At 52.7% G+C, this 21,995-nt stretch overlaps 2 protein-coding genes across 10 annotated transcripts in view; one reads left to right on the forward strand and one right to left on the reverse strand.

Moving 5' to 3' along the window:
* The first annotated feature begins 365 nt into the window (after nt 1-365).
* NUDT16L1 (nudix hydrolase 16 like 1) lies at nt 366-20,357 on the forward strand. 7 transcript variants are annotated; one of them, XM_088017324.1, is made up of 6 exons: nt 683-878; nt 960-1,220; nt 1,946-2,168; nt 3,020-3,179; nt 6,472-6,534; nt 18,336-20,357. In XM_088017324.1, exons 1-3 carry the CDS (start codon nt 729-731, stop codon nt 2,165-2,167), a joined length of 633 nt encoding a protein of 210 aa, XP_087873450.1. In that variant the 5' UTR covers nt 683-728; the 3' UTR covers nt 2,168; nt 3,020-3,179; nt 6,472-6,534; nt 18,336-20,357. The 7 variants fall into 7 exon arrangements, with proteins under 7 accessions (XP_027973423.1, XP_087873450.1, XP_087873448.1 ...); XM_088017322.1 differs by lacking the exon at nt 18,336-20,357 and adding an exon at nt 8,953-11,399; XM_028117620.2 differs by lacking the exon at nt 18,336-20,357 and adding an exon at nt 8,953-11,399 and having other exon boundaries at nt 3,025-3,179.
* The window catches only part of ANKS3 (ankyrin repeat and sterile alpha motif domain containing 3), a 32,917-nt gene continuing 13,365 nt past the window's right edge, over nt 2,444-21,995 (reverse strand). Inside the window, exons 6-17 of one of the 3 annotated variants that reach the window (XM_028117553.2) lie at nt 17,440-17,575; nt 12,408-12,566; nt 10,504-10,641; nt 9,874-9,983; nt 9,407-9,583; nt 6,452-6,576; nt 5,848-5,989; nt 5,268-5,440; nt 4,831-4,916; nt 4,280-4,363; nt 3,987-4,078; nt 2,444-3,893 (exon numbers count right to left, since the gene is read on the reverse strand). In XM_028117553.2, the coding sequence (XP_027973354.1) occupies nt 3,999-4,078; nt 4,280-4,363; nt 4,831-4,916; nt 5,268-5,440; nt 5,848-5,989; nt 6,452-6,576; nt 9,407-9,583; nt 9,874-9,983; nt 10,504-10,641; nt 12,408-12,566; nt 17,440-17,575 (1,410 nt within the window). In that variant the 3' untranslated portion in view covers nt 2,444-3,893; nt 3,987-3,998. Of the gene's footprint in view, nt 3,914-3,986; nt 4,079-4,279; nt 4,364-4,830; nt 4,917-5,267; nt 5,441-5,847; nt 5,990-6,451; nt 6,577-9,406; nt 9,584-9,873; nt 9,984-10,503; nt 10,642-12,407; nt 12,567-17,439; nt 17,576-21,995 lie in introns of all 3 variants that reach the window. The other 2 variants (XM_028117552.2, XM_028117554.2) reach the window with 2 other exon arrangements.

The following is a 21,995-nucleotide window of genomic DNA, read 5'->3' on the forward strand; positions in this document are numbered from 1 at the left end:
ACCCCATTTCCTCCCCCCGAACCTGGCATTGTGTCTGACTGGGAGGATACTTGGGATGCTGGGCTCGGATTTAAGGTACTTCCTCCCCCAGCACGATGGGTCTAGGAGCCCCAGGGGTTGTGCGTGGACACGGACTGTGGGGGCAGCCGGAGCTCTGCCGGGCCCTGCTTTCCTTGCTCTTCTGGAGTCGGACTGACCGTCAGTGACCTTAGATGGGAGTGCTTGGCTGGCGCGTGTGCAGGGAAGGGTCGTAACCTCCGGTCGCGGGGCTCCGCGGAGCCCTCCTGGGGGAGGCGCCGGCCGGGGAGCGAGGCGGGGGCTGGTAATGTGAAGCCTGCGGGGCGGCGCTCCCAGGGAGGCACTGGGGGAAGGCACAGGACTCGTTGCGGGCAGTCGGGAGCCCCCAGCCCGGAAGCAGCGCCCGCCCGAGGGCCCCGAGGCCCCGCTCGTTCGGGAGAGCTCAGCCCGGGCGCGGTGCCTCCTGGGCGTCGTGGTTCTCGAGGGCCGTGGGCGGGGGCGCGCGCAGCCCCCTCCTTTTGCACACGCCCCTTCTGCGCCTCAACGACGCGACGGAGCGCCGGGAAGGGCTCGGCCCCGATGGGCGTTGGCAATTGGTGGAGGGGCGGACCTAAGAGCGAGCCCGCCCTCGGATTGGCCGGGCCCGACGGGGGCGGGCCCGCGCATGCACTTAAGGAGCGGTGCCCGTGCCGCGGCGGGGCAGTGTCAAGATGTCGGCGGCGGTGCCGGAGCTGAAGCAGATCAGCCGGGTGGAGGCTATGCGCCTGGGGCCGGGCTGGAGCCATTCGTGCCACGCCATGCTGTACGCCGCCAACCCCGGGCAGCTTTTCGGCCGCATCCCCATGCGCTTCTCGGTGCTGGTGAGGACGCGGGTGGGTGGGCGGGCGGGGGACGGGGCGCCGCTCGCACCCCGCGCGCCGTGACCCGGCCCTCCCTTGCAGATGCAGATGCGCTTCGACGGGCTACTGGGTTTTCCCGGGGGCTTCGTGGACCGGCGCTTTTGGTCTCTGGAGGACGGTCTGAACCGGGTGCTGGGCCTGGGCCTAGGCTGCCTGCGCCTCACGGAGGCCGACTACTTGAGCTCGCACCTGACCGAGGGCCCGCACCGCGTCGTGGCGCACCTGTACGCACGGCAGCTGACGCTGGAGCAGCTGCACGCCGTGGAGATCAGCGCGGTACATTCGCGCGACCACGGCCTGGAGGTGGGGCCGCCGCCCGGGCCCCGCCCCCCGCCCCAGGGTTTGGCTCTGGCTCCGTGGAAGGCACCGATGGGTAACACGTCCCCCTGAGGGTCCCCTGGCCGGGCTGGGTGGGGTGTCGCTGTCTTTAGCATCGGGGTGGGGAGAGGGAAGTGGGGGCAGGTGTGGGAGCGAGGGGCCCGGGGCTGGGGGTTCCCTCGGGGCTGTGTTCCATCTGCCTTGCTGCCTGCCATTGCCAATCCTGGGAGCGGGGAGTGGGATCGGTGGGAGGATGGGATGGGGTAGTACCTTCTGGGGAGGTGGGAAACTAGGGTGGGTTCATGGGCTGGGATCTCAGGGTTGGGGTGATGAAGGCTCTTAGGGTCTGGGTTTTTATAGTCTGGAGGGGCTGGGAGTCATACTTGGGATGTTTGGGATTCACCTGTGGAAGGGGGAGCATGGGGTATGAACTGAGGGGCTTTGTGCCAGGGGATGGGAGCTGGGACTTGAGAGTGCAAAGGGTGGTCATGGGTGCATGGGGTCAGCTTTGAAACTTGCCTGGAGAGTAGAGGGGCTGCACTGCTCCAAGGGTACGGCTGGCTTCTGCCTCACCAGACCCTGCTCGGGTCTCGCATTACAGCCTTGGCAACCTGGCTGCCCTTCTCCTGGCCTAGCAGCTCACAGGCTCCTCCTGCTAGGGCTGCACCATTGGTGTGGGGGCCTGATCCCACTCTGGTCTCTCTGTGCAGGTGCTGGGGCTTGTGCGAGTCCCACTTTACACCCAAAAGGACCGAGTCGGTGGCTTTCCCAACTTCCTGAGTAACGCCTTTACCAGCACCGCCAAGTACCAGCTGCTCTTCGCTCTCAAGGTGCTCAACATGATGCCCGAAGAGAAACTAGCTGAGGCTTTGGCCGCTGCCACTGAGAAGCAGAAGAAAGCGCTGGAGAAGCTCCTCCCGTCTTCCTCCTGAGGTTGTCTTTGCGGCATGTCTCTTACCCTCCCCTGGTTCTGTGCCCTGAACTCCTAGGAGACTATCTCCTCCTGTGTGTGTTCACAACTCCTCTCCGCTACCCTGAGCAGCTACTGGGTGGTGGCTGGGTTACTGGGAGCCCGCCCTGCTCAGTAGGTGGCCTGGCTTTCCAGGCTCAGGACATTTTCTCCTACCCCAAGATGCAAACTCTCCACATGCGACTCGGGTGGGTGGAGGTATCCCCCATTCATTCAGGTGGGTAGGTAGACACACAAAGACCATCGAGAAGTCAGTTTTATTCTTGTGGAGCATGCCTTGAGTCCTGTCACCAGCCGGCCTCAGGGCTGAGAGAAGAGCTGGCTCACTTTTGGTGGTGGTTAGCCTTAATTTTTTCTATGGTGTGTGAACTGGGAATGAGGCTTTGAAGCCCCTTTACCCCACTGGGTCTTGGTCCCTAAGGTTAGTTGGGGCCATGAGGCCAAGCTGGAGCTGTTGAAAAAGAAAGGACAGGAAAGTCCATTCTCAGCTGCTCTGTGTTCTCTGGTCCCAGCCACAGGCCTGGGGCTGGGTGCACCGGGGGGGTGGTGGTGGTGGTGGGGGGGGGTTTCTCCCACTACCCAGGGACTTAAGGGCGGGAGCCACGTGCAAGAGTGCTGGGACTCCATTCAGCGTGGAGCTGATACAGGCCTCCTGTCCCAAGGGGAGGTGGTGTCTGCCTCCCTGTGGTTGCTGTGGGACTGCCGGCTTCAGGCCTCTCTGGGCCCCAAGCCTGGTCCGGGGCTTCTGGCCACACGGGGGCTGAGCTCACTGCTCTTTGCTTTGCTTTGCAAGCCTCCCTTTCTGCATTCCCAGCACAGGCTGCAGGCAGCTTCAGGACATGGTGTGGAAGCAGGCCGAGTGTGCAGAATGACAACCACAGAGCCACCACAGACGGGAAGGTCACCACTGGCCTTATGTCCGGAAGGACTCCTCAATGAAGCTAACAAAGTTTCCATAGCACCTGCTTGGCCTGGTAAGGAAAGCTGTGCTCCGGCCCAGCCTGAGTGTCTGTTCCACCTTAGAGCCTCGATGAAGTGGCCAGCACGTGTGGGCATAGGCACTTCATTCTGTAAATAAAATACCTGTACCTTGTTCCTCTCTTACTTCCTTGGGGCTTGGGGGTGTGCATCACTCTTCAGATTGCTTCTGTAGACTCGATGGGGCTCGGGGCAAAGGCAGCCCTCGATGCAGGGGACGGCAGCACAGGAGGGGGTCAGGCGGTCTGCCCTGCTCTGCACGCAGTGGTCTTTGTCCTGAGGGGGCCTGGGTCCCAGTGGGTTTACTGAAGTGGGGGTCTCGGCCTGCCCTGCCCCTGGCTTTGGTTTGTCAGCCAGCACTGCATGTGGTGGGACCAGAACGGAGCCCCTTACCAGCAGAGCTTACATTTTATTTTCCAGCCAATGACATACGCTGCCCAAGTGCCCAGTCCTCTCCGTGTGGCACCTGTGGTGTACGGGGACCCGCTCTCTCCCCGTGGCCCTGCCCGCTCTGGGCCTCACCCCCAGGTTCTGGCCTAGAGGCCCTCGTCCTGCCTTGGTGTGGGCCTCGCTCCTCGCCCCGGCTCCAGCCCTGTCGTGCTTGCTGCTCCGGGGGCCTGATCCTCTGGCCCGCTGCAGCCGCTTGCTCTCCGTGCTCCTGTCTTCCAGGCACACAGCTTCAGGGTGGATCAGTCACCCAACGTCGGATTCTGAGAAGGGAAAGGGAAGACTGAAGGGAGAGCTCACTGCTGCCCAGGGCGCCCTGCTCTCCCAGCCCAGGACCTGGGCTGGCGGACACTCACCGTCCCTCCCAGCTAAGGCTCCCGCCAGTTCTCCTTCCCGTTCAGCACTTGCAGCTTCTCCAAGCTCTGGGTCACTGAGCATAGCACTCGCCCTGAGGACAGGAGCAGTTAGTTACTGCTTTGCAAGTGTGAGAAGGGGCGGGGGGGATGCCTAGGACCGCGTGGTGGTGGGGGTAGTAGGCCAGGGCAGGGCTGACCCAGGGGTCCTAGCTAACCGGGCAGGGCTCTCCCTGTTCACCCACTTTTGGCCCCTGCTGGGGGTGAGGCCACTGGCTGCCCTCTTGGAGACTCACCCATTTCCTGGACTCGATCCTCCAATGCTCCTGACAGCTCAGGGAGGCTCAGGGCCTGCAGGGAGGCTGGCCAGCCGTTGGAGTCTGCGGGATAGAGAACCAGGTGGGCCTGGGGTCTGTGTGGTCACCACAGCTCCTGCCTCTTTGTCTTGAGCTGCTGGGACCAGGGGACCCACCCAGCTGTTGGTTCCTGCGTGACCTCGTTATACCAAAATATGTTCTCCCACCTGTTTCTCCAAAGCACTGTCAGGGTCCAGCCCCAGGAATGAAAGTGTGAGGGTCCCTGGCCTACAGTGAGGTCTTGCCCTGGGGCAGCCCCAGCTGTAGGCTGCAGAAGTCACTGCAGATCCTGGATAGCACAGTTGGCCAGGGCCTGAGGGCTCTTGCCTCCCACCATGGGGAGGAAATGGGGGTGACAGGGTGCCCTCACTCTGGAGCCTGGGATGGTGTAGAGGAGGGATGGAGTGTCAGTGTGGTGACTGCTGGAACAGGTGCTAACACTGGGCCCAGGGCAGCATCTGTGTAATCTGGAGCCAGAACACTGTTCTTACCAGCTGTGGGGAGGGCTGTGCCCAGGGGGGACCCTCGGGTAGACACCTCCTGCTTCACTCTGGCTGACAGCTCAGCTTGACAGGCTCTGCCAGACACAAGGCCAAGTGCTGGTGAGGGAGAGGCCTGGCAAGAGTGCCTTTTCTCGCCCCTGCGGGGCGGCAGACACCCCCACCTCCCTGAGTGTCAGGTGGGGCTCCGCCTTCACGGCAAGCTCTGGAGGCCTGAGACCCGGGCAGAGGATGAGTTGCACGTAGTGTGCAGATTCTCGGGGCCCTGTTTGCTGCCTCGGTCTGCTCTGCAGACAGACCCAGAACAAAATGGAGGACGACAGTGAGTGACCCCAAGAGACCCTACCAACAAGCCCTTGGTTGAATCTGGAGGCATCGGTGACTCAGGGTCTGGCCTGGGCCTGGGGGCAGCTCAGATGCCCACTCACCGCAGCTGGTCCAGGATGAGAGCAGCGTCCCGGGCGAGGGCCCGGGTCTCCTGCAGCTGGGCGTGCACGTCCTTCCGGGCGCCGTCCTGCTCCAGGAGGCAGCTCTCCAGCACGGCGCGTAGCCCCTGCTCCTGCGACACCTGGCCTCGCATGGCCTCCACCTCCTCACAGCGCTGCCGTGCGAGACGCAGGAGCCCGCGTGGCTAAGTGAGCCAGGGGTATGCGAGGCCGGGTGCCCCCGACCCCGGCTCGCTCTCTCTGCCGTCCCCTGGGCAGGAGGATGGGGACGCCCATCTCCAGATGGAGCCGCCTCTGCCCAAGCGTGGTGGAGTCCGAGCCGGCTGCTCATTCTCCGCCCTCCCCCTTTATCTTCTGGGTCTGTCTGCGCTCCTGCCTGTGCATCTCCCCTCGGGCACAGGAACAGTGCCGCTTTCTGCCCTTGCTGTCCCATCGCCTGTCCCAGCTGCTTCCCCTGCTGACCCTGGGTACTTGTCCCCACTGCTCGCTCTCCTCGTCCTTCGCTGCAGCCGTGTCTCCACAACCCCTCTCTTGCACGGCCCCTCCCCTGCTCCCCACCTACTTTGTGCAGCTGGATGGCGAGCTCCTGCATCTCGGCTTCGAGCCGGTCAGCATAGGCCAGCTCCAGGGCATCGCTGGGGGGATGGGCGCTGCTGTGCCATCGAGCAATGGCCGAGGTCATCTTCCTCTTTGGCCCAAACAGCCTGCAGGGGTGAATTTGAGAGAAGTACACAGATCGGCGGGGTGTGCAGAGGTGCCACGGACTATCCTTCCACCAAGACGGTCCCCTAGGCAAGGTCCCAGCTTGGAAGGGGGAGAGTGACCCCCAGGATCCCGGGACAGATGACAGAAACAAAGGGTTCCAAGCAGTGACCCCAGTTGGGGCTGGCCTCCCCTGCTTGGTTGCCTCCCCTGCCTGGTTGTTGCTGATTTCACTCAACAGGGAGCCCAGGCCAGCCAGGGCCAGGCTGTGAATGGCCTCCCACCACCTTGGGAAGCTCTCAGGTGGACAGCCGGGCCAGCCTGGGGGGCTGGAGAGGCCAGCTGGCTGCAGGGAGCGAGCGGACTTCTGGACAGGGTGGCTCGTTCCACCGCAGCCTTGGGACGTTGCAAGCTAAGCTGGCCCCTTCAGGCTCAGTGGAAACCAAGGGCCCCTCTGCACTCACGTGATGCCAATTTCCTTCAGGTCGCTCTCAGTGAGGGTCAGGAAGATGCGGAGGTCCACGTCCTGCTCCTCGAACACCTGCAGGTACTTCAGACACCCAATCTGCTCCAGCAGCGCGGCGAGGTCCTGGAGGGCAGAGGAGCCAGGGCGGGTCAGAGGGCGGGTGGGGACCTACAAAGGCACTGCGGCAACGCAGGGCCCTTCCTGCCAGGCGTGCGTTCCTTGGTGCTGTCAGTCCCCGAACCCCCCCCCCCAGTGGGATGGTGCTGCGGGCGCCAAGGGCTCCAGCCCCCTCCCTGTGCCCTCAGGCGGAGTAGATGGGTCCGGAGGGCCTCAGCCCATTTGTCTGCACTTCAGCCTGGACGGTGTTAGTGCTTCTTGGAGGGCGGGTCTGCTAGCAACAAACCTGGAGTCTGTTTACCTGCACCTGCGCAACCGTCTTAATTTCTTTCACTTTGAAAAGACAGTTTTTGCTCGGATATAGCATTCTTGGTGTTTTGTTTTCCTCCTCTCATTACTCTGATTCGGTCATCAAATGTCCTCTAGGTCCCATGGTTTCTGATGGGAAATTAGCTGTTAATCTTAGGAGGGTTCCTTATGTGTAAAGGACTCACTTCTCTCTTGCTCCCTTCAAGCTTCGCCTTTTGTTTTTGGACAGTTTCATTACTTTAGGTCTAGCTGTGGACCCGAGTTTAACTTACTTAGGGTTCATACGGTTTCTTGGATCAAATGTAGGAAGGTTTGGCTATTTTCTTAAACACTTTTTTGTGCTCTTTCCTACCTCCTCTCCTTCTGGAACACCAATTATGTATATGCTGGCTGCTTAATGGGGTCTCAGGGGTTTCTGTTCATTCTTCATTCTCTTCTCAGACGGGATAATCTCAATTGATCAACATCAGGTTTGTGGGGCCTTCCACATGCTCCAGTCTGCTGTGGAGCCCTCTTGTGAAACATTCATTTCAGTCATTGTACTTTTCACCTACAGAATCTCTGTTTGGTTTGTTTTTATTTCTATCACTTTATTGATAATCTCTGTATCTAGATAGGTTTTCTTGAGCTCACTGGACGTATTTGAAAAAGCTGATCTAGAGTCTTCGTCCAGTTAAGTCCCAGAGTGGCCATCCTCAGGCACTGCTTCTGTTGACTTTTTATGGCCTATGAGCCATACTTCCTTCTTTGCACATCTTGTCTTTTTGATGAAATTTGGACATATCCAAGATTTTAAGTAATCTATACACCCAACAGGGGGCTTGAACTTACAACCCCAAGATCAAGAGTCACATGTTCCACCAAACAATCCAGCCAGGTGCCCCTCAAATTCGACATCTTAAATGTGGTGGCTCTGGAGATTGAATTCTCCTCCCTCTCCACAGCTTGTTGCTGCTGCTTGTTGTAGAAGTTATTTGTTTAGTGCCTTTTTGATAAAGTCTGTGTTCTTTCTCCCATGTGGCCACAGAAGTCTCTCCTCAGCTAGCTTAGTGGTCAGCTAAGGACTGGACAGATTTCCGTAAACACCAGAGACCAGTCAGTCTCCCCCTCTTTGCTGCATAGCTCTGTAGGCTTGGCTGGGGCATATCTTCAACACTCAGCCAGGCAGATGACAGTCCTATCTTAGCCTTTACTTCCTCCTTGCTAGAGCCTCAAGGCCATCAGATATATTCTCACTTCTTTCCTGACCATCCACACAACACAGCCTTGAGCAAGTGTGTGGCCTCCCAGATTCCCAGGAATATGTCAGAGCTTTACAAACCTCCTATGGACATCGCATTCCCCAGTTTTTCCTTTTCAGCTTTTGTGGTTAATCTTATTTGCCCCAACTATTATCCAACACCTCAGGCAGCTGCAAAGTTAAAACATACACCTGTAATTATTTTCAACACACATTGTTATACTGGGTAGACAGGCTCTCAGTCAACTCAAACACAGTTTTGTAAGCATGGCCTCCTAGGGAGTCATCAGATGCATCCCATCATGCCAGTTATTTGAGAATGAAGCACTAAAGAGCCCCTGCACTGGCTGTCACAGATACCCTGGCACTGGGGAGTGCAGATGGGACTAACGCGAGTTGAAGTGCTACAGAGCTTGCAGTTTTGGGATTCAGCCACTTCTCTTGAATGAACATTTCCAGGTTGCTCCAAGCTTTTGCTTGATTCAGAGAGTTTTGAAAAAAATTATTCTGACCACTTCTGCCAGTTTATTGCCTTTAACAAGGAAAAGCAAATTTTCAAAGGTCGTTACTCTGCCATTTGCCTTAACCTACTTTCTGAAACAGCCTAAGATCCCACCACCACCACCATCCACTCCCCCTCGAACATGTATTTAAGGAGTTGAAAGGTGTAGCTGTTCACTGAGCCTGGAAACATAGGCCCTCGAGAGAGCTCTCTGGAGGGGCCACAAGGAGAAGCCAGCAAAACTGTAGGCTTTTAGTGAATAGCAGAGCTGTGACTTTAATAAATGGCAAAAATGTACTTCTCTCTTTCATCTTTGTACTAACGCCTACAGAGGGCAGGAGAAGTCAATAAACAGTTGAGCTGCTGTGCCGGACCCATCACCCCTAAGAAGCTGGTGAGCCAGAGTGACCCACAATGAGGACGACAGAGATGGCAAATTTCCTTAAGCACCACTTTAGCTCTGCTTCATATGCATCTTGTCACAGACTTCTGAAAGCAGCTCCATAAGACTGGTCCTGTTTTTCTCCGCCCCAGGCTCAGGGAGGCTGAGTAAAGTATGGAAACTAAGGGGAGAGACAGATCCCTCCCACGGAAAGGGATGGAACAGAAACCCTACGACTGGCACTTGGAGCCCATAGGACTCCTCTCAGCCTAGCTTCCCAGATCATTTGAGGGAAAACCATCACCACACTCTGCTCTCCACAGTGCCTGGCCCATCCTGAGTACACAGTGCGGGCCTCACGGAGCACAAGAGGTCTACGTGCCTGCTTCACAGATGGCCTTACCTGAGGTCCTGAATGGCGGGACCTCTCGGTCTGGGGCAACGATCCTGGGGAAGAGGCTGCCCCCGAAGTCCCAGTGCTGGGAGGCCACTGGCTCTCGCTGTTGCTGTAACGATTCTTGGTCTTCATATAACTTTTAGTTTGCTTGCGAACCGAACTTTTACAGGCATGATCTGAATCCTGTGGCAAGAAGTGTGCTTGAAGTTAACACTACGGGGCTCACAGCTAACGGAGCTGCATCCACTCTGCCCTCTGACCCAAAACTGTAGCTGGGAAACCCCCCCACCGGCCACACACAGGCTTCCTTGGTGACTTTCACAGTGGTCGCTGCTCACGGAGGGCAGCCAAGGACACTGTGTGTCTGACGTGCACGAAGTCCTTGTCACCAGACTCGCCCTCTCGGAGGAGGCAGCCCCCACAACAGAAAGAAAGGGGAGGGAGGTGGGAGATCAAGAAAGGAGAAGCTTCACCTCGTTGCTCTCCAGAGAGGCCTCACTGCTGACTCCCGGGGCTCTTGTCAGGCCCTCACTGCTGCTGCTGCACCTCCCGACCCCCAGGTTGGTGCCGAAGGCGTGCTCTTCTGACAACAGTCAAGACAAGGGCAGCTGACCACAGGTCTCCCTTGCAGGGCCTCCCCAGAGCCCCACACCCACTGCATCCAACTCCTGAAACAGCTCACTGTCTCCTCTGATGCTGGCCCAAGCCCTCCTGCCCTAGCACGTGGACAAGAGCTTGGCCCGTTTTGTTCACTGTTAAATCCAAGCGTCGATCTAGAGCAGTGCCTGGCCCAGCGGACACTCTTGTCAACAGCTCCCGAACAAATGGTACATGTAATAGAACGGACATTTCCCCGAGGGCTTGCCAGTCAAGGAGCTTCCCTGGTTAGGAACGACTCCCGCAGATCCTGCACCGGGACACACCGGGCCAGAAGCTGCACCTCCCCCGTGTCCGAGCCACATTCGTGGTCCTCACAAAAGCCAGGCCCTGCGGTACCCTTCACCCCCTCGTTCTCCACTGGCTGGACCTGCCACAGTTCCGTGCCCCCGCTGGGTGGGTAGAGGGGTGATGCACGGGGACTCCCCACAGGGCCCCCCACACACCCCGACTGCTGCCGCTGCTGCTCTCCACATCCCGCTCATTGATCGGGGAGGTGACGTCCCTGTAGCAGAGGCCCCCCCCTTCCAGAGGGTTCTCATCACTGCTGTTGAAGGTGACGTAGCCCGGCAGAGGCACCTGCTCTGTGGACAGAATGGGGGACATAACACCCACGTGAGCACAAAAGGGATAGAGTTCCTCCTTCCAAATTCAACCACCCCAGACGAATCTGGGCATGAGGGAAGGCCCAGGATTCAGGCAAGCAGAAAGAAAACTGCTATCTAGCTGGCCACTACCCCCATCGGCTCCAACTGCGCGGTCTGCAGGTGAAGAAAGATTCTGAGGGGCATGGGGACCAGTCTGTGTCCCACAGCAAGAGCACCTGGATGGGGACCAGCACCCAGTCCAGCCTGGCGCCCCTTCCATCACACCATGTGCCGCTTTGCCGAGTGGACAAAGCAGGAAACGGTTAGCTGTGTTCACAGGTTCCTGAGGCGAAGGAAAACCAGACCACTAAGTGGTCCTCGTAGCTGGGAACAAAATCTCACACACACCAGCTTTCATGCTCCCTGTGACTTTTCAACACACACATCTAGGGGTGCTGCTCCTCGGGTCAGTCAGCCCCAGCTAAACAGATCTGGCTGAGCAGGGAGGCAAGAGGCCCCAGGCTAAAGATTAACAGCAGTAACACCAAGTTACATAACCTCTGAATGCATCTGCCTGCAAGAAAATGTTTTTTCATCATTGGCAAACAATATACACACATATAGAGAATTTAAATATCAGAAGGTATAAGAGGAAAACCAAAATTATGAAATAGCACAACTAAGGGACAACGAGCATCATTCTTTGGTGAATGTTTCTCTGCCTGTGTGGGTGCATAAAAAGATTTCTGTATAAATGGGCTTCGGCCAGATTATTTTGGGAACTCGAACAAATTCCATTTTAAAAAGCATGTGTTGTAGAGCAACACAAGTTAATAACCCCCCCCACCCTGGGTAAGACCCATCTTCCGGTGTGCGCCCACCATACCTCAGGTGGGACGGGTAGCAGGGACTCCTCACAAGAGAAGCACCAGCCACATGCCCCAGAGCATGCTGCTCTCACCTAGCAGCAGCCTGACCACAGCTGGGGGCAGCTTCCCCAGTGGCCCAGTCAGCCCACCCCTCTGTGGCTGATGGGAAAAGGTGGGCCTGGAGCTCCCAACCCAGCACTAAGACTCCTTCCAAGGGTCATGGGAGGCAATGGAGCAACTTATATATTCTTGACGGAAGCATGATCTCCACTGACTGGGAAAGTTGGTTTCTAAGCCCAGGGGTACTGGCTCACGAGATGGACCCATCCACCCACCTTGCTGGACCAGCAGGATTGGCCCGGCCACTGATGGGTGACAAGACGTCAAAGATGTAACTCACACCCGAGACTGAGCACTTGGTCAGGGCCAGAGCAAGAGTGTCAGCGCCCCCTGCATTCACCATGAGGCGCTGACAATGGGAGAGTAAACTCATTCTGATTCTGGCCCACAAAGTATATGATCTGACAATTCTCCAATCTAGCACTTTGAGAAGAGAGAGCAACAGCCTGCCCAGAGACACATCCACCTCCAGCTGGTGAAGTGGGCAGGGACCAGACTTAAACATTTTCTCTGCACTAGCTGACCTACCACATGATAAATGAAATCCCAGCTTTGCTGTATTTCCACCGCTGGAGAGAAAATTCTATTTGTAACATAACCCATGGAAAGGAAAATTAAAGGATGAACCCAGAAGCTAGCCAGTGATCAATGTCTTTTATCCCTCTAATCAATTCCGAGTCTAAGCTGCAGTGCCCCCCAGGGCCCACATTTCAGAAGGCTAAGAACTGTTGGGGAGGCAGAGCCGAAGAGCCAGCAGGACATGGGGGCACTCACCACAGCAAGGCCGCTGCATCTTGCCTCCAAGTCCGATGGCTGTGATCCTTGCCAAGGCTCGAGGCCCCTCATGGATGCTGAGGCCCTTCTTCCGACAGGGCCTCTGTCTCTGGGGAACAGGGCAGGATTCATCTGAAGAGCTTAGATCTTCAAATTTGTCTGTGGGTCAAACACCAGAATTAAGACATTTTGTTCAGTGATGGACTAATTTAGTAACCCTCATAATACGTGGGAATAAAGTCATCATAATTGGTTTTCTCACATTAAGGAGATTAAAAAAAAAAAAAAAAAAAACTGTTTCCCAGGACATCACTAGAAATAATAGGCCAGTCCACTGCTCAGAGGGGCCACGGGGAGATCTGGGGAGAAAGCAAGCCTGCTAAACATGAGTCTCAACTGAAAAAGTTCATCATGATGGGGGAGTCTTAATTCTTATTCTGCTCTTTGGGTTCCAGAATTTTTTATAGCAATATATACTTAAAACCAGAAATAAATTTTGTTCCAAGTTGAGATTATGGTAAAGAAGATCCATCTCTTCATAGACATAGACAATATCAGTCACAACTTCTGTCAACTGTCTCTTCTCCACCTGCACGTCTTGCGAAACAAGGGGCACGTGCCAGGTGTGTGCCAGGTCTGGGGAAACACTCTGCATGCCACCTGTCACGGTTTGAGAGCTTGACACGGTCACAGCCCTTATCATCCTATAGCTTTTCCCAGTTTTCCTTATTTCATCATACCTGGAAGGCAACATTCATGACCATATTTGTATAAGGCTCCCATCTGATAAGACCTCATTCTCGGGCTGATACACTGGGGCTCAGATGCTGAAGGAGCCCCTCAGCCCACTGCCCCCTTGAGAGCTGGTGTCCGTCACCAATGATCCCGGGCCTGGGAAGGGAGCCAGGCCGTGGACTGGTGTGAATGGAGAGCTCAGGTCAGTGACTACCTGCGAATGAGGGCGTTATTGAGGCAGGTTCCAAACCAGTGACCCCGGGCCAGTCACCCTCTTCCCCACTCAGCTCGCTCCCATGCGGTCCAGGATCTACACCATCAGGAGGAGACTGTGGTCCCGCCCAGGCAGAAAATGGAGGAGTCCTAAAGAATAAAAGGACAGGGGCACCTGGGGGGCTCAGTCGTTAAGCGTCTGCCTCCGGCTCAGGTCATGACCCCGGGGTCCTGGGATCGAGCCCCGCATCGGGCTCCGTGCTCAGTGGGGAGTCTGCTTCTCCCTCCCCCACTCCCCTTCTCACTGAGTCTGTCAAATAAATAAATAAAAACTTAAAAAAATTTTTTTCATTAAAAAAAAAAGAAAAGGACAAGGGAAGAGGGGTAACTGATGCAAAGGCAGCTCTGTGAATCTGAACCTCCCCGCACATCCTCTCGAACCTGACAAGTCAGCAAGGGCAACAGACAGAGCCACACGAATCCTACCCCTTCCCCAGAAGTGGGATGACAGCACCCCAACTGCCCTGTTCCTTGCTCCTATGGAGAGAAGCCACGTCCATTTCTCTTCTCGCAGAGAGACTTCTTGCTCATGCACACCTAGTCTCCGCAGGGAGTGAGCAGGTCCCGAAGAAAGCCACACCCGAAGAGAGACAAGGCGACAGAAGTGCCGTGCTGTCCCCAGAAAGAGTCCATCCTGTGGCAGAAAAATCGTCCTGGCAGAGGAAAGCACAGCCCCAGAGAAGCAACTTAAAAATGCACACGGGATATGAGGGAGCAGAACAGCCCCACTCCTGGCCGACACCTTGTGGAAACTGAGAAGTGGACAGGAAAGCAAGTGGGGGAACTCCAGGATCGGGCAAGACAAAAACAGCAAGGACACACACGCCCCGGCCTCGCTATATCCCCCTCCCAAAACAAAAGCAACCCCCAAAAACCCATCTATCAAGGACTCCCCTGGAGACCCTGGGGAGGGAGTCCTGAAGCAGGACGCTCACACCAGCCAGGCTGCTGAGCCCCGGAGCTCCAGCCCTCTCCACACACAGCTACTCCAAAGAGGACACAGGAACCGGGGGCAAAACACCACGGCGAGTAAAGACGCCCCTCCCTCCGAAAGAGGTAGAAGAGGTAGAGGTAGAAGGTAGAAGAAAGCTAACACGACACTCTGCACGGATACGTCCTTAAACAAGGGTGGAGGAGTGGAAAAAGCATCCTGGTTCAGAAATCCAAAACAGAAAACAGAAAGACACAGGCACACACTCGCAATGGTGAGAAAGGAAAATGGAACTCAGGAAAGAGAAAACAAAGGTCAATAGGGCACCTGGCTGGCTCAGTCGGTGGAGCAGGCAACTCTTGACCTCGGAGTTGTGAGTCCGAGCCCCATGTTCGGCGCAGAGATAACTTAAAAATAGAATCTTAAAAAAAAAAAAAAAAAAAAGGAAGGGGGGGGCGCCTGGGTGGCTCAGTTGTTAAGCGTCTGCCTTCGGCTCAGGTGATCCCAGGGTCCTGGGATCGAGCCCCGCATCGGGCTCCCTGCTCCACGGAAAGCCTGCTTCTCCCTCTCCCACTCTCCCTGCTTGTGTTCCCTCTCTCGCTGTGTCTCTCTCTGTCAAATAAATAAAATCTTAAAAAAAAAAAAAGAATGCAAGTGATGATCTCTGAGAAGCTTGTAAACCGCTAAAAAACAAAAAACAAAATAAAGGTCAAATTTTTTTAAATGAAGACCCAGTCACGAGGTGCTCAAGGCAGAAGACATTTGAGTGGAAAAGCAGTACTGCAGGAAAAATGAGAAAACCACCAAAGACTGAACAAGAAAGGGGAGAGAGAGGGTTGAGTCGGGAGGCGGGCGAGACTGCAACGACACAGGAAAATAACCACTGGAACTTTTTAGAAGGAGACAGAGAAATGGTTCTGCACACCTCTATGAGAGTTGAAGTTGAAATCCTGGAGAAAAGGATTTCCTAGGAAAATGCAGTTTACCATACCTGGCCCCCATGAAACATGAGAAAGCATAAGCAGACCAATTTCTATGAAAGAAACAGAAACACGTACCACAAAGAAAGACCAGGTCCAGATGGTTTCACAGAATCCTGCCAAACCTTCAAAAATCACAGGGCATCCATGCTGTATAAATTGTTCCAGAGCACAAAAAAAGAAAGAAAACTCAAATTCTCTGTATGAGATACACTGATGCCTACACCCGATAAAACAGAATCACAAACCAGTATCATTTATAAATGAATAGCCATACAGAAACACTGAATAAAATACTGGCAAACAGAATCCAACATCACTTTAAGAAAATAATACACCACATCGGATTTATACCAACAACATAAAGTTGGTTCATTATTAGGAAATTCACTAATATACTCTATTAGTAGATCTAAAGAGAAAATTAACAATTGTCTTTGTAGATGCTGAAAAAGCCTTTGACAAAATTCTACACTTATTCCTGTAAAAAACAGTCATGAATACAGAAAAATGCCAGATACTTTCTTAACATGATAGAAGACATGTACACCTTACCCTTAAAGCCAGCATCTCACCTAAGGTGGCATTTCCACTAAGGTTAGGACGAGGTGTATGCCCACTCTCCCCAACACATTCAACCCCTTACGAGAAGTATTAGCCAATGCAACTAAATGAAAGAAATCAGAGGTACACAAGTCAGAAAGAAGCAGTAAATCTATCTCTGGGCAGACTGTCTGGTAGCATACCTGGAAAACCCTGGAAACTCAATAAATTCAAGCAATGAAAGAATTCAGTAGAACAGCAGAATATAAAACTGGCAAGCAGCGGCGCCTGGGGGGCTCAGTCAGTTAAGCGTCTGCTTTCGGCTCAGGTCATGATCCCAGGGTCCTGGGATCGAGCCCCGCATCGGGCTCCCTGCTCCACAGGAAGCCTGCTTCTCCCTCTCCCACTCCCCCTGCTTGTGCTCCTGCTCTCTCTTTCTCTCTCTGTCAAATAAATAAAATGAAACTGGAAAGCAGACACCAACAGCTTTCACACTCACACACAATAGGCAGAGGACGTGAAGGCAGTGAAACCCCATTTACAACAGCAACAAAGAAAGTCAGACACTTAGGAAGAAAAAAAGTTATATGCACAATGTCTCGGAGGAAAAATTTTACACCCTCCTGTAGACACAGGAGTACACTTGAACAAAAGACATCCCTTGTTACAGAGGACGACTCAAAAGCATAAAGGGGTAGTTGATTTATAAATCTGCCACAGTCTCAATAACACGCTGTTTCCAAGCAGCTAGACAAGCTGATGTTCAAGTTTACACAGAAAAATACACGAGCAATACTAGGGAACACTGAAAAGGGAAAGCTGCAGGGGGACTGGCTGACCAGACAGTCCAACGTACTACAAAAAGCCTCTGCAAGCTGACAACAGTGTGGGTCTGGTGTGTGGACAGACAGACCCGGGGAACAGAATAGCAAGTCCAGAAACAGACCTGGGCACGGGTGGAAATTCAGAATACTGACAAAGACAGCCTCTCAGATCACTAGGTCAAAGATGGACTGTTATATAGTTTAATGAAGCCAGGACAATGGGGAAGCCATCTGAGAACACCACACCTCACACCACGCATGACAAAATAAAGTACAAAGGATCAGAGATCTAAACATAAAAAATGAAACCATGTAAGTACCAGAAGAAAATGGGCGAATTCTTGTACAACCAGGAAACAGGGAAAGATCTTCTGTGACCCCAAATCTAAAAGCAATAAAAGACTGATGAATGTGACTATACAAAATTAAAATATTTCATATGGCAATGGGCACCCTAAGCCAAGTCAAGAAACAACAGCTGTAAGCAGTCCCGTCTGGGAGGCTGCGCGCCCACCTCTCCGTGGCCTCCGCCAGCATCCCGGGCACACCTTCAGCCTGGCTGGTCCCACTCCACACTGACGGATCTCTGTCCTGTCAGACCAGCTAGCCTCAACCCTGACTGCACCGTGGAGTCACGGGGAAGGCAGGGGCGCCCTGGCGAGGCCGCAGGAGCCACACTTCAGCAGGGCCGGTGGGAGCTGGCAGCAGGACCCTAGCAGAGGACCCAGCAGCACAGGAGCAGGTACCTGGGCTCCGATAGAGGTTCTTGGGCAGAGAAGGCGAGTGAGCGTCTATCAACCCCACGATCTTCATGTGTCCATACTGCTTGGCCAGCATCCGGGCTGTGGCTCCACTGTGGTCTCTTGTGTCCACTCTGACTCCCTGTGAAAGTTCATGGAAGTTCAGGAGCTGGGCACTTCCCCTGTAAGGCACTCACTCTTGTTCCCTCACGTGGGCTCTAGACCCCAGCTAGGACATGCACGGGGGTCTCAGCGCCCCGGGCCCTCCACAACCCCACATCTGCGCCAGAAAGAGGGGAGGGCCTGTAAGGGCCCTCACTGTCCTTTAGGATGGGGGGGGCGCTGGGGAGGGGTTCAGTGGCAGGATTCCAGCCACCTGGTGGCTGCAGCAGCTCTCGGGCCCCACGCCCCGCAGGCAGATCCTTCCGGGATCGGCGGTCATGGGCTCCAGCTGGGGAAGGGCACACTGCAGGCCACTGGGGCCACAGCCCAGCCTTCACCCTTCCCACCTGGGCAGGCCCGCCTCACTTCTCTCCACCAGAGAAAACTGGAGACAACAGATGCACTAGAGAAGCAGCCTTTAAAAATCATAACCACCACCAGAGCACCATCCTTCTGAAGATGAGTCTGGTCATTTTTACCCAAAGCCCTAAAATGTACCTATAGTCTTCTGCACAGTTAACTCCACTTCTGTGACTCTCTCCTAAAGAAATAACTCCAAGTAACAGAGAAAGCTTTTGTGATGCAGGTTTTCAGTAGAACGTATCTGCAATAATGAAAACCTGGAGACCTTGTGAATGTGGGCAGAGGCAGCCATGTTATTACCTTAATGCTGGCGCTTACAAATAATTGGTAGAACCAAGTTTTTGAAAGGACCATGATACGTCTTTATGGTATCAAAGGTATAAAGTGTCCTCATGAGGAAGAGAAGACGACACGGACACGTGGGGGAAATGGCATGAGAAGAGAGAGGCAGAGATTGGAGGGATGCATCTAGAAGCCAGAAACACCAGGAGCCAACAGGAGCTCAAAGCCAAACGCAAGCATTCCTCCCAAAGCCTCTGGAGGTACTGTGGCCCCGCTGATGACTTGGTTCTGGAATTCTGGCGTCCAGAACTGTGAGAAAATAAATTTCTGTGTTTTAAGCCCACCAACTTTATGGTAAATTGTTAAAAGCAAGAAACTAGTGCACTCATTTCTGTGTGAAATTATTCAAATTATGGCGCATTGCTACTATCAAGTACTGGATCAGGAAGAATGAGGCAGGTTTCTCTGTACGCATGTGAAAATAAGTTTGTGATATTTTGCTAACATTTAAAAACACACTGCAGAAGTAGATGGATCCCATTTATGTAGCAGGATTCCATTCATGGAGAAATCTATTCACAGCTGTTAACACTCTGGGGGGAGGAGGCGATGTAAGAAAACTTAGAGGTTTTTTAATGCTTATTTCTAGATTTTTGATTAATTATCCTCTGTTATTGTTTGGCTTTGTTTAAGCCTGTAAGTTATATTACTTTCATACGTGTTTTTAAATCATGAAAACAACATGCACTGTACAGGCCTCAGACACTGCAGGCTCAGCTCCAGATCCCCCCACAATAAAGTACCACAATAACACAGGCCAAAGGAAGGTTTTTGGTTTGCCAGTGCATATAAAAGTTATATCTACACTATACCATGGTCTTATTAAGTGTGCCACAGCATTATGTCTAAGAAAACAATGTAGATACCTTAAAGAAATAAAATACTTTATGGGGGCACCTGGCTGGCTCAGTCAGTAGAGCATGAACTCAGGGTCATGAGTTCAAGCCCCATGTTCAGCATAGAGCTTACTTGAAAAAGATAAACTTTATTGCTAAAAAATGCTACCATCTGACTTTTCAGCAAGTCATAATCACTGATCACAGATCACCGTAACAAATACGACAACAGAGGCGCCTGAGTGGCTCAGTGGGTTAGGCTCGTGCCTTGGCTCAGGTCGTGATCCCTCTGGGATCGAGATGCATTGGGCTCTCTGCTAGGTAGGGAGTCTGCTTCTGCATCTCCCTTTCCCTCTGCCCTTCCCCCTGTTCATGTGCTCTCTCTGCCCTCTCTCTCAAATGAATAAATAAAATCTTTAAAAAAAAAAGACAATAATGAAAAAGTTTGAACTGTTGCAAGAATTACCAAAATGTGACACAGAGACACAAAGTGAGTGAATGCTGTTGGAAAAATGGCACTTGTAGACTTGCTCGATACAAGGTCTCTACAAACCTTCCATCTGTAAAAAACGCAGTATCTGTGAAATGCAATAAAGTGAAGCACAATAAAATGAGGTGTGCCTGTTCACATTCATAAGTTATAGGAAAATTTCCCTATAATACCATTACTATTGAGGATTTAAGAGAAGTTTTATATTTTAAAATATTTTTCAGAGTTTACTTGTTGATACACTTTTACAGGTTCATGGAAAGGCACAAGGAAGTTACCCAATCATTGTTTAAGAAGCTCTTTAAAAAGGGGCACCTGGGTGGCTCAGTCATTAAGCATCTGCCTTTGGCTCAGGTCATGATCCCAGGATCCTGGGATCGAGTCCTGCATCGGGCTCCCTGCTCAGTGGAGAGACTGCTTCTCCCTCTCCCGCTCCCCCTGCTTGTGTTCCCTCTCTGACTGTCTCGCTCTGTCAAATAAATAAATAAAATCTTTTTTAAAAAAAAAGCTCTTTAAAAAGGAAAAACTTTGTAACTATGAGAGGTGATGGGTGTTGACTAAACTTACTGTAGGGGCGCCTGGGTGGCTCAGTCGTTAAGCGTCTGCCTTCAGCTCAGGTCATGATCCCAGGGCCATGGGATCCAGCCCTGCATCGGGCTCCCTGCTCTGAGGGAGGCCTGCTTCTCCCTCTCCCATTCCCCCTGTTTGTGTTCCCTCTCTCGCTGTCTCTCCCTGTCAAATAAATAAAATAAAATAAAATCTTAAAAAAAAAAAAACCTTATTGTGGTATTCATTTCACAACGTATACTAAATTCAAATCATTGTTGTACACCTTACTTATATAATGTTATATGTCAATTGTATCTCAAGAAGACTAGAAAAAGTATTTTAAAAATAAAAGATTAAAAAAAGGACCATGATACAACACTGTACCTATATTACAACAGCAGCAAAACAAGACAGACAAAAATATGTATAACACTAGAAGAAAGTGTGCCCAAACTGTTAATATTATTTCTAAGCAGTAGGATAGGGGGATTTTCCCCATCTTCCTAATCCTCTATATTCTCTAAATTTACTACCACGAGCACACTTACTTTGAAAGTGGAAAAGACAATAAACTTTCCATTTTAAAAGCTTCAACCACGCACTCCGGGGTCTGAGGGCTGGACCACTGGAGCTCAGTGCTCTGGAGGGGAAACAGTAAACGTGCACACCCCTTTGACCCAGCTAGGGATTTAACCTTAAGAAAGAATTAAAGACATACGCTAACATTTAGGATTTTCCCAGCAGCATTTAGTATCGTGAGAACTAGGAAGAACGTAAAATCAGGAATTAGTGAAGGGGGAACACATCTAGAGTGGAATACCACTCCCCCATTTATATGACCGTTCCATCCAAGTGTACGTATTAACATGGAAGGGGGTGCACAGGACATCGTTAAAAGGAAAAAAAGCGTAATACAAAACATTCTGTATAATGGGACTCTACTCGGACTTAAAATATCTGTTAAACCAGGAGGACCCTCGTCAGGGTGTTAAAACATGCTATCTCTGGGTGACGGGATTATGAGCAGTTCTGGCTTTCTTTGTGTTTCCCTGTACTTCCTAATTCTTTTATAGCAGATATATAACACTGTATGATAAACATTTACTTATGCACGCTTTCCCCTATTTTGAAAATCTATGACTGGGGCGCCTGGGTGGCTCAGCCATCAGGCGTCTGCCTTCGGCTCAGGTCATGATCCATCGGGCCCCGCATCGGGCTCCCTGCTAGGTGGGGAGCCTGCTTCTCCCTCTCCCACTCCCCCTGCTTGTGTTGCCTCTCTCACTGTGTCTCTGTCAAATAAATAAAATCTTAAAAGAAAAAAAAGGGGGCGCCTCCGCCTGCCACTCCCCCTGCTTGTGCTCTCCCTCTGGCAAATAAATAAAAGTCTTAAAAAAAAAAAAAAAAGAAAGAAAGCCTATGACAGTCTTGGTTGAGCCTAGTATAGAAGGTGATTATCACACGTCCTCTGGTAGAAAAAACTGCTTTTTTTTTTTAAGGTTTTATTTATTTATTCAACAGAGAGACAGATAACGAGAGCAGGAACACAAAGCAGGGGAAGCGGGGGAGGGAGAAGCAGGCTCCCAGTGGAGCAGGGAGCCCGATGCGGGGCTCAATCCCAGGACCCTGGGATCATGACCTGAGCCGAAGGCAGATGTTTAATGACTGAGCCACCCAGGCGCCCCGAAAAAACTGCATCTTTACAAGACCTTAACTGAGCTTTACTTTCTATAATCCCCCATTTCCAAGAGCTCTGGTTAGAAATCAGCTCTGAAACCTTCAGCCTTTATCACTTCTAGAGGGGTCTGGAAGGGGAAAGTGAA

Source organism: Eumetopias jubatus, unplaced genomic scaffold, assembly GCF_037043125.1.
Source record: "Eumetopias jubatus isolate StellerSeaLion01/CBP00866 unplaced genomic scaffold, mEumJub1_p1.0 scaffold_12, whole genome shotgun sequence".
Lineage (NCBI taxonomy): Eukaryota > Metazoa > Chordata > Mammalia > Carnivora > Otariidae > Eumetopias > Eumetopias jubatus.

What these genes read in the sequence shown, in the direction of transcription:
- NUDT16L1 (XM_088017324.1), top strand. Translation starts at nt 729, where the DNA reads ATGTCGGCGGCGGTGCCGGAGCTGAAGCAGATCAGCCGGGTGGAGGCT. An exon ending in CCATGCGCTTCTCGGTGCTG is followed by an intron (nt 879 to 959) that starts GTGAGGACGCGG and finishes CCTCCCTTGCAG; the next exon opens with ATGCAGATGCGCTTCGACGG. An exon ending in CGCGCGACCACGGCCTGGAG is followed by an intron (nt 1,221 to 1,945) that starts GTGGGGCCGCCG and finishes CTCTCTGTGCAG; the next exon opens with GTGCTGGGGCTTGTGCGAGT.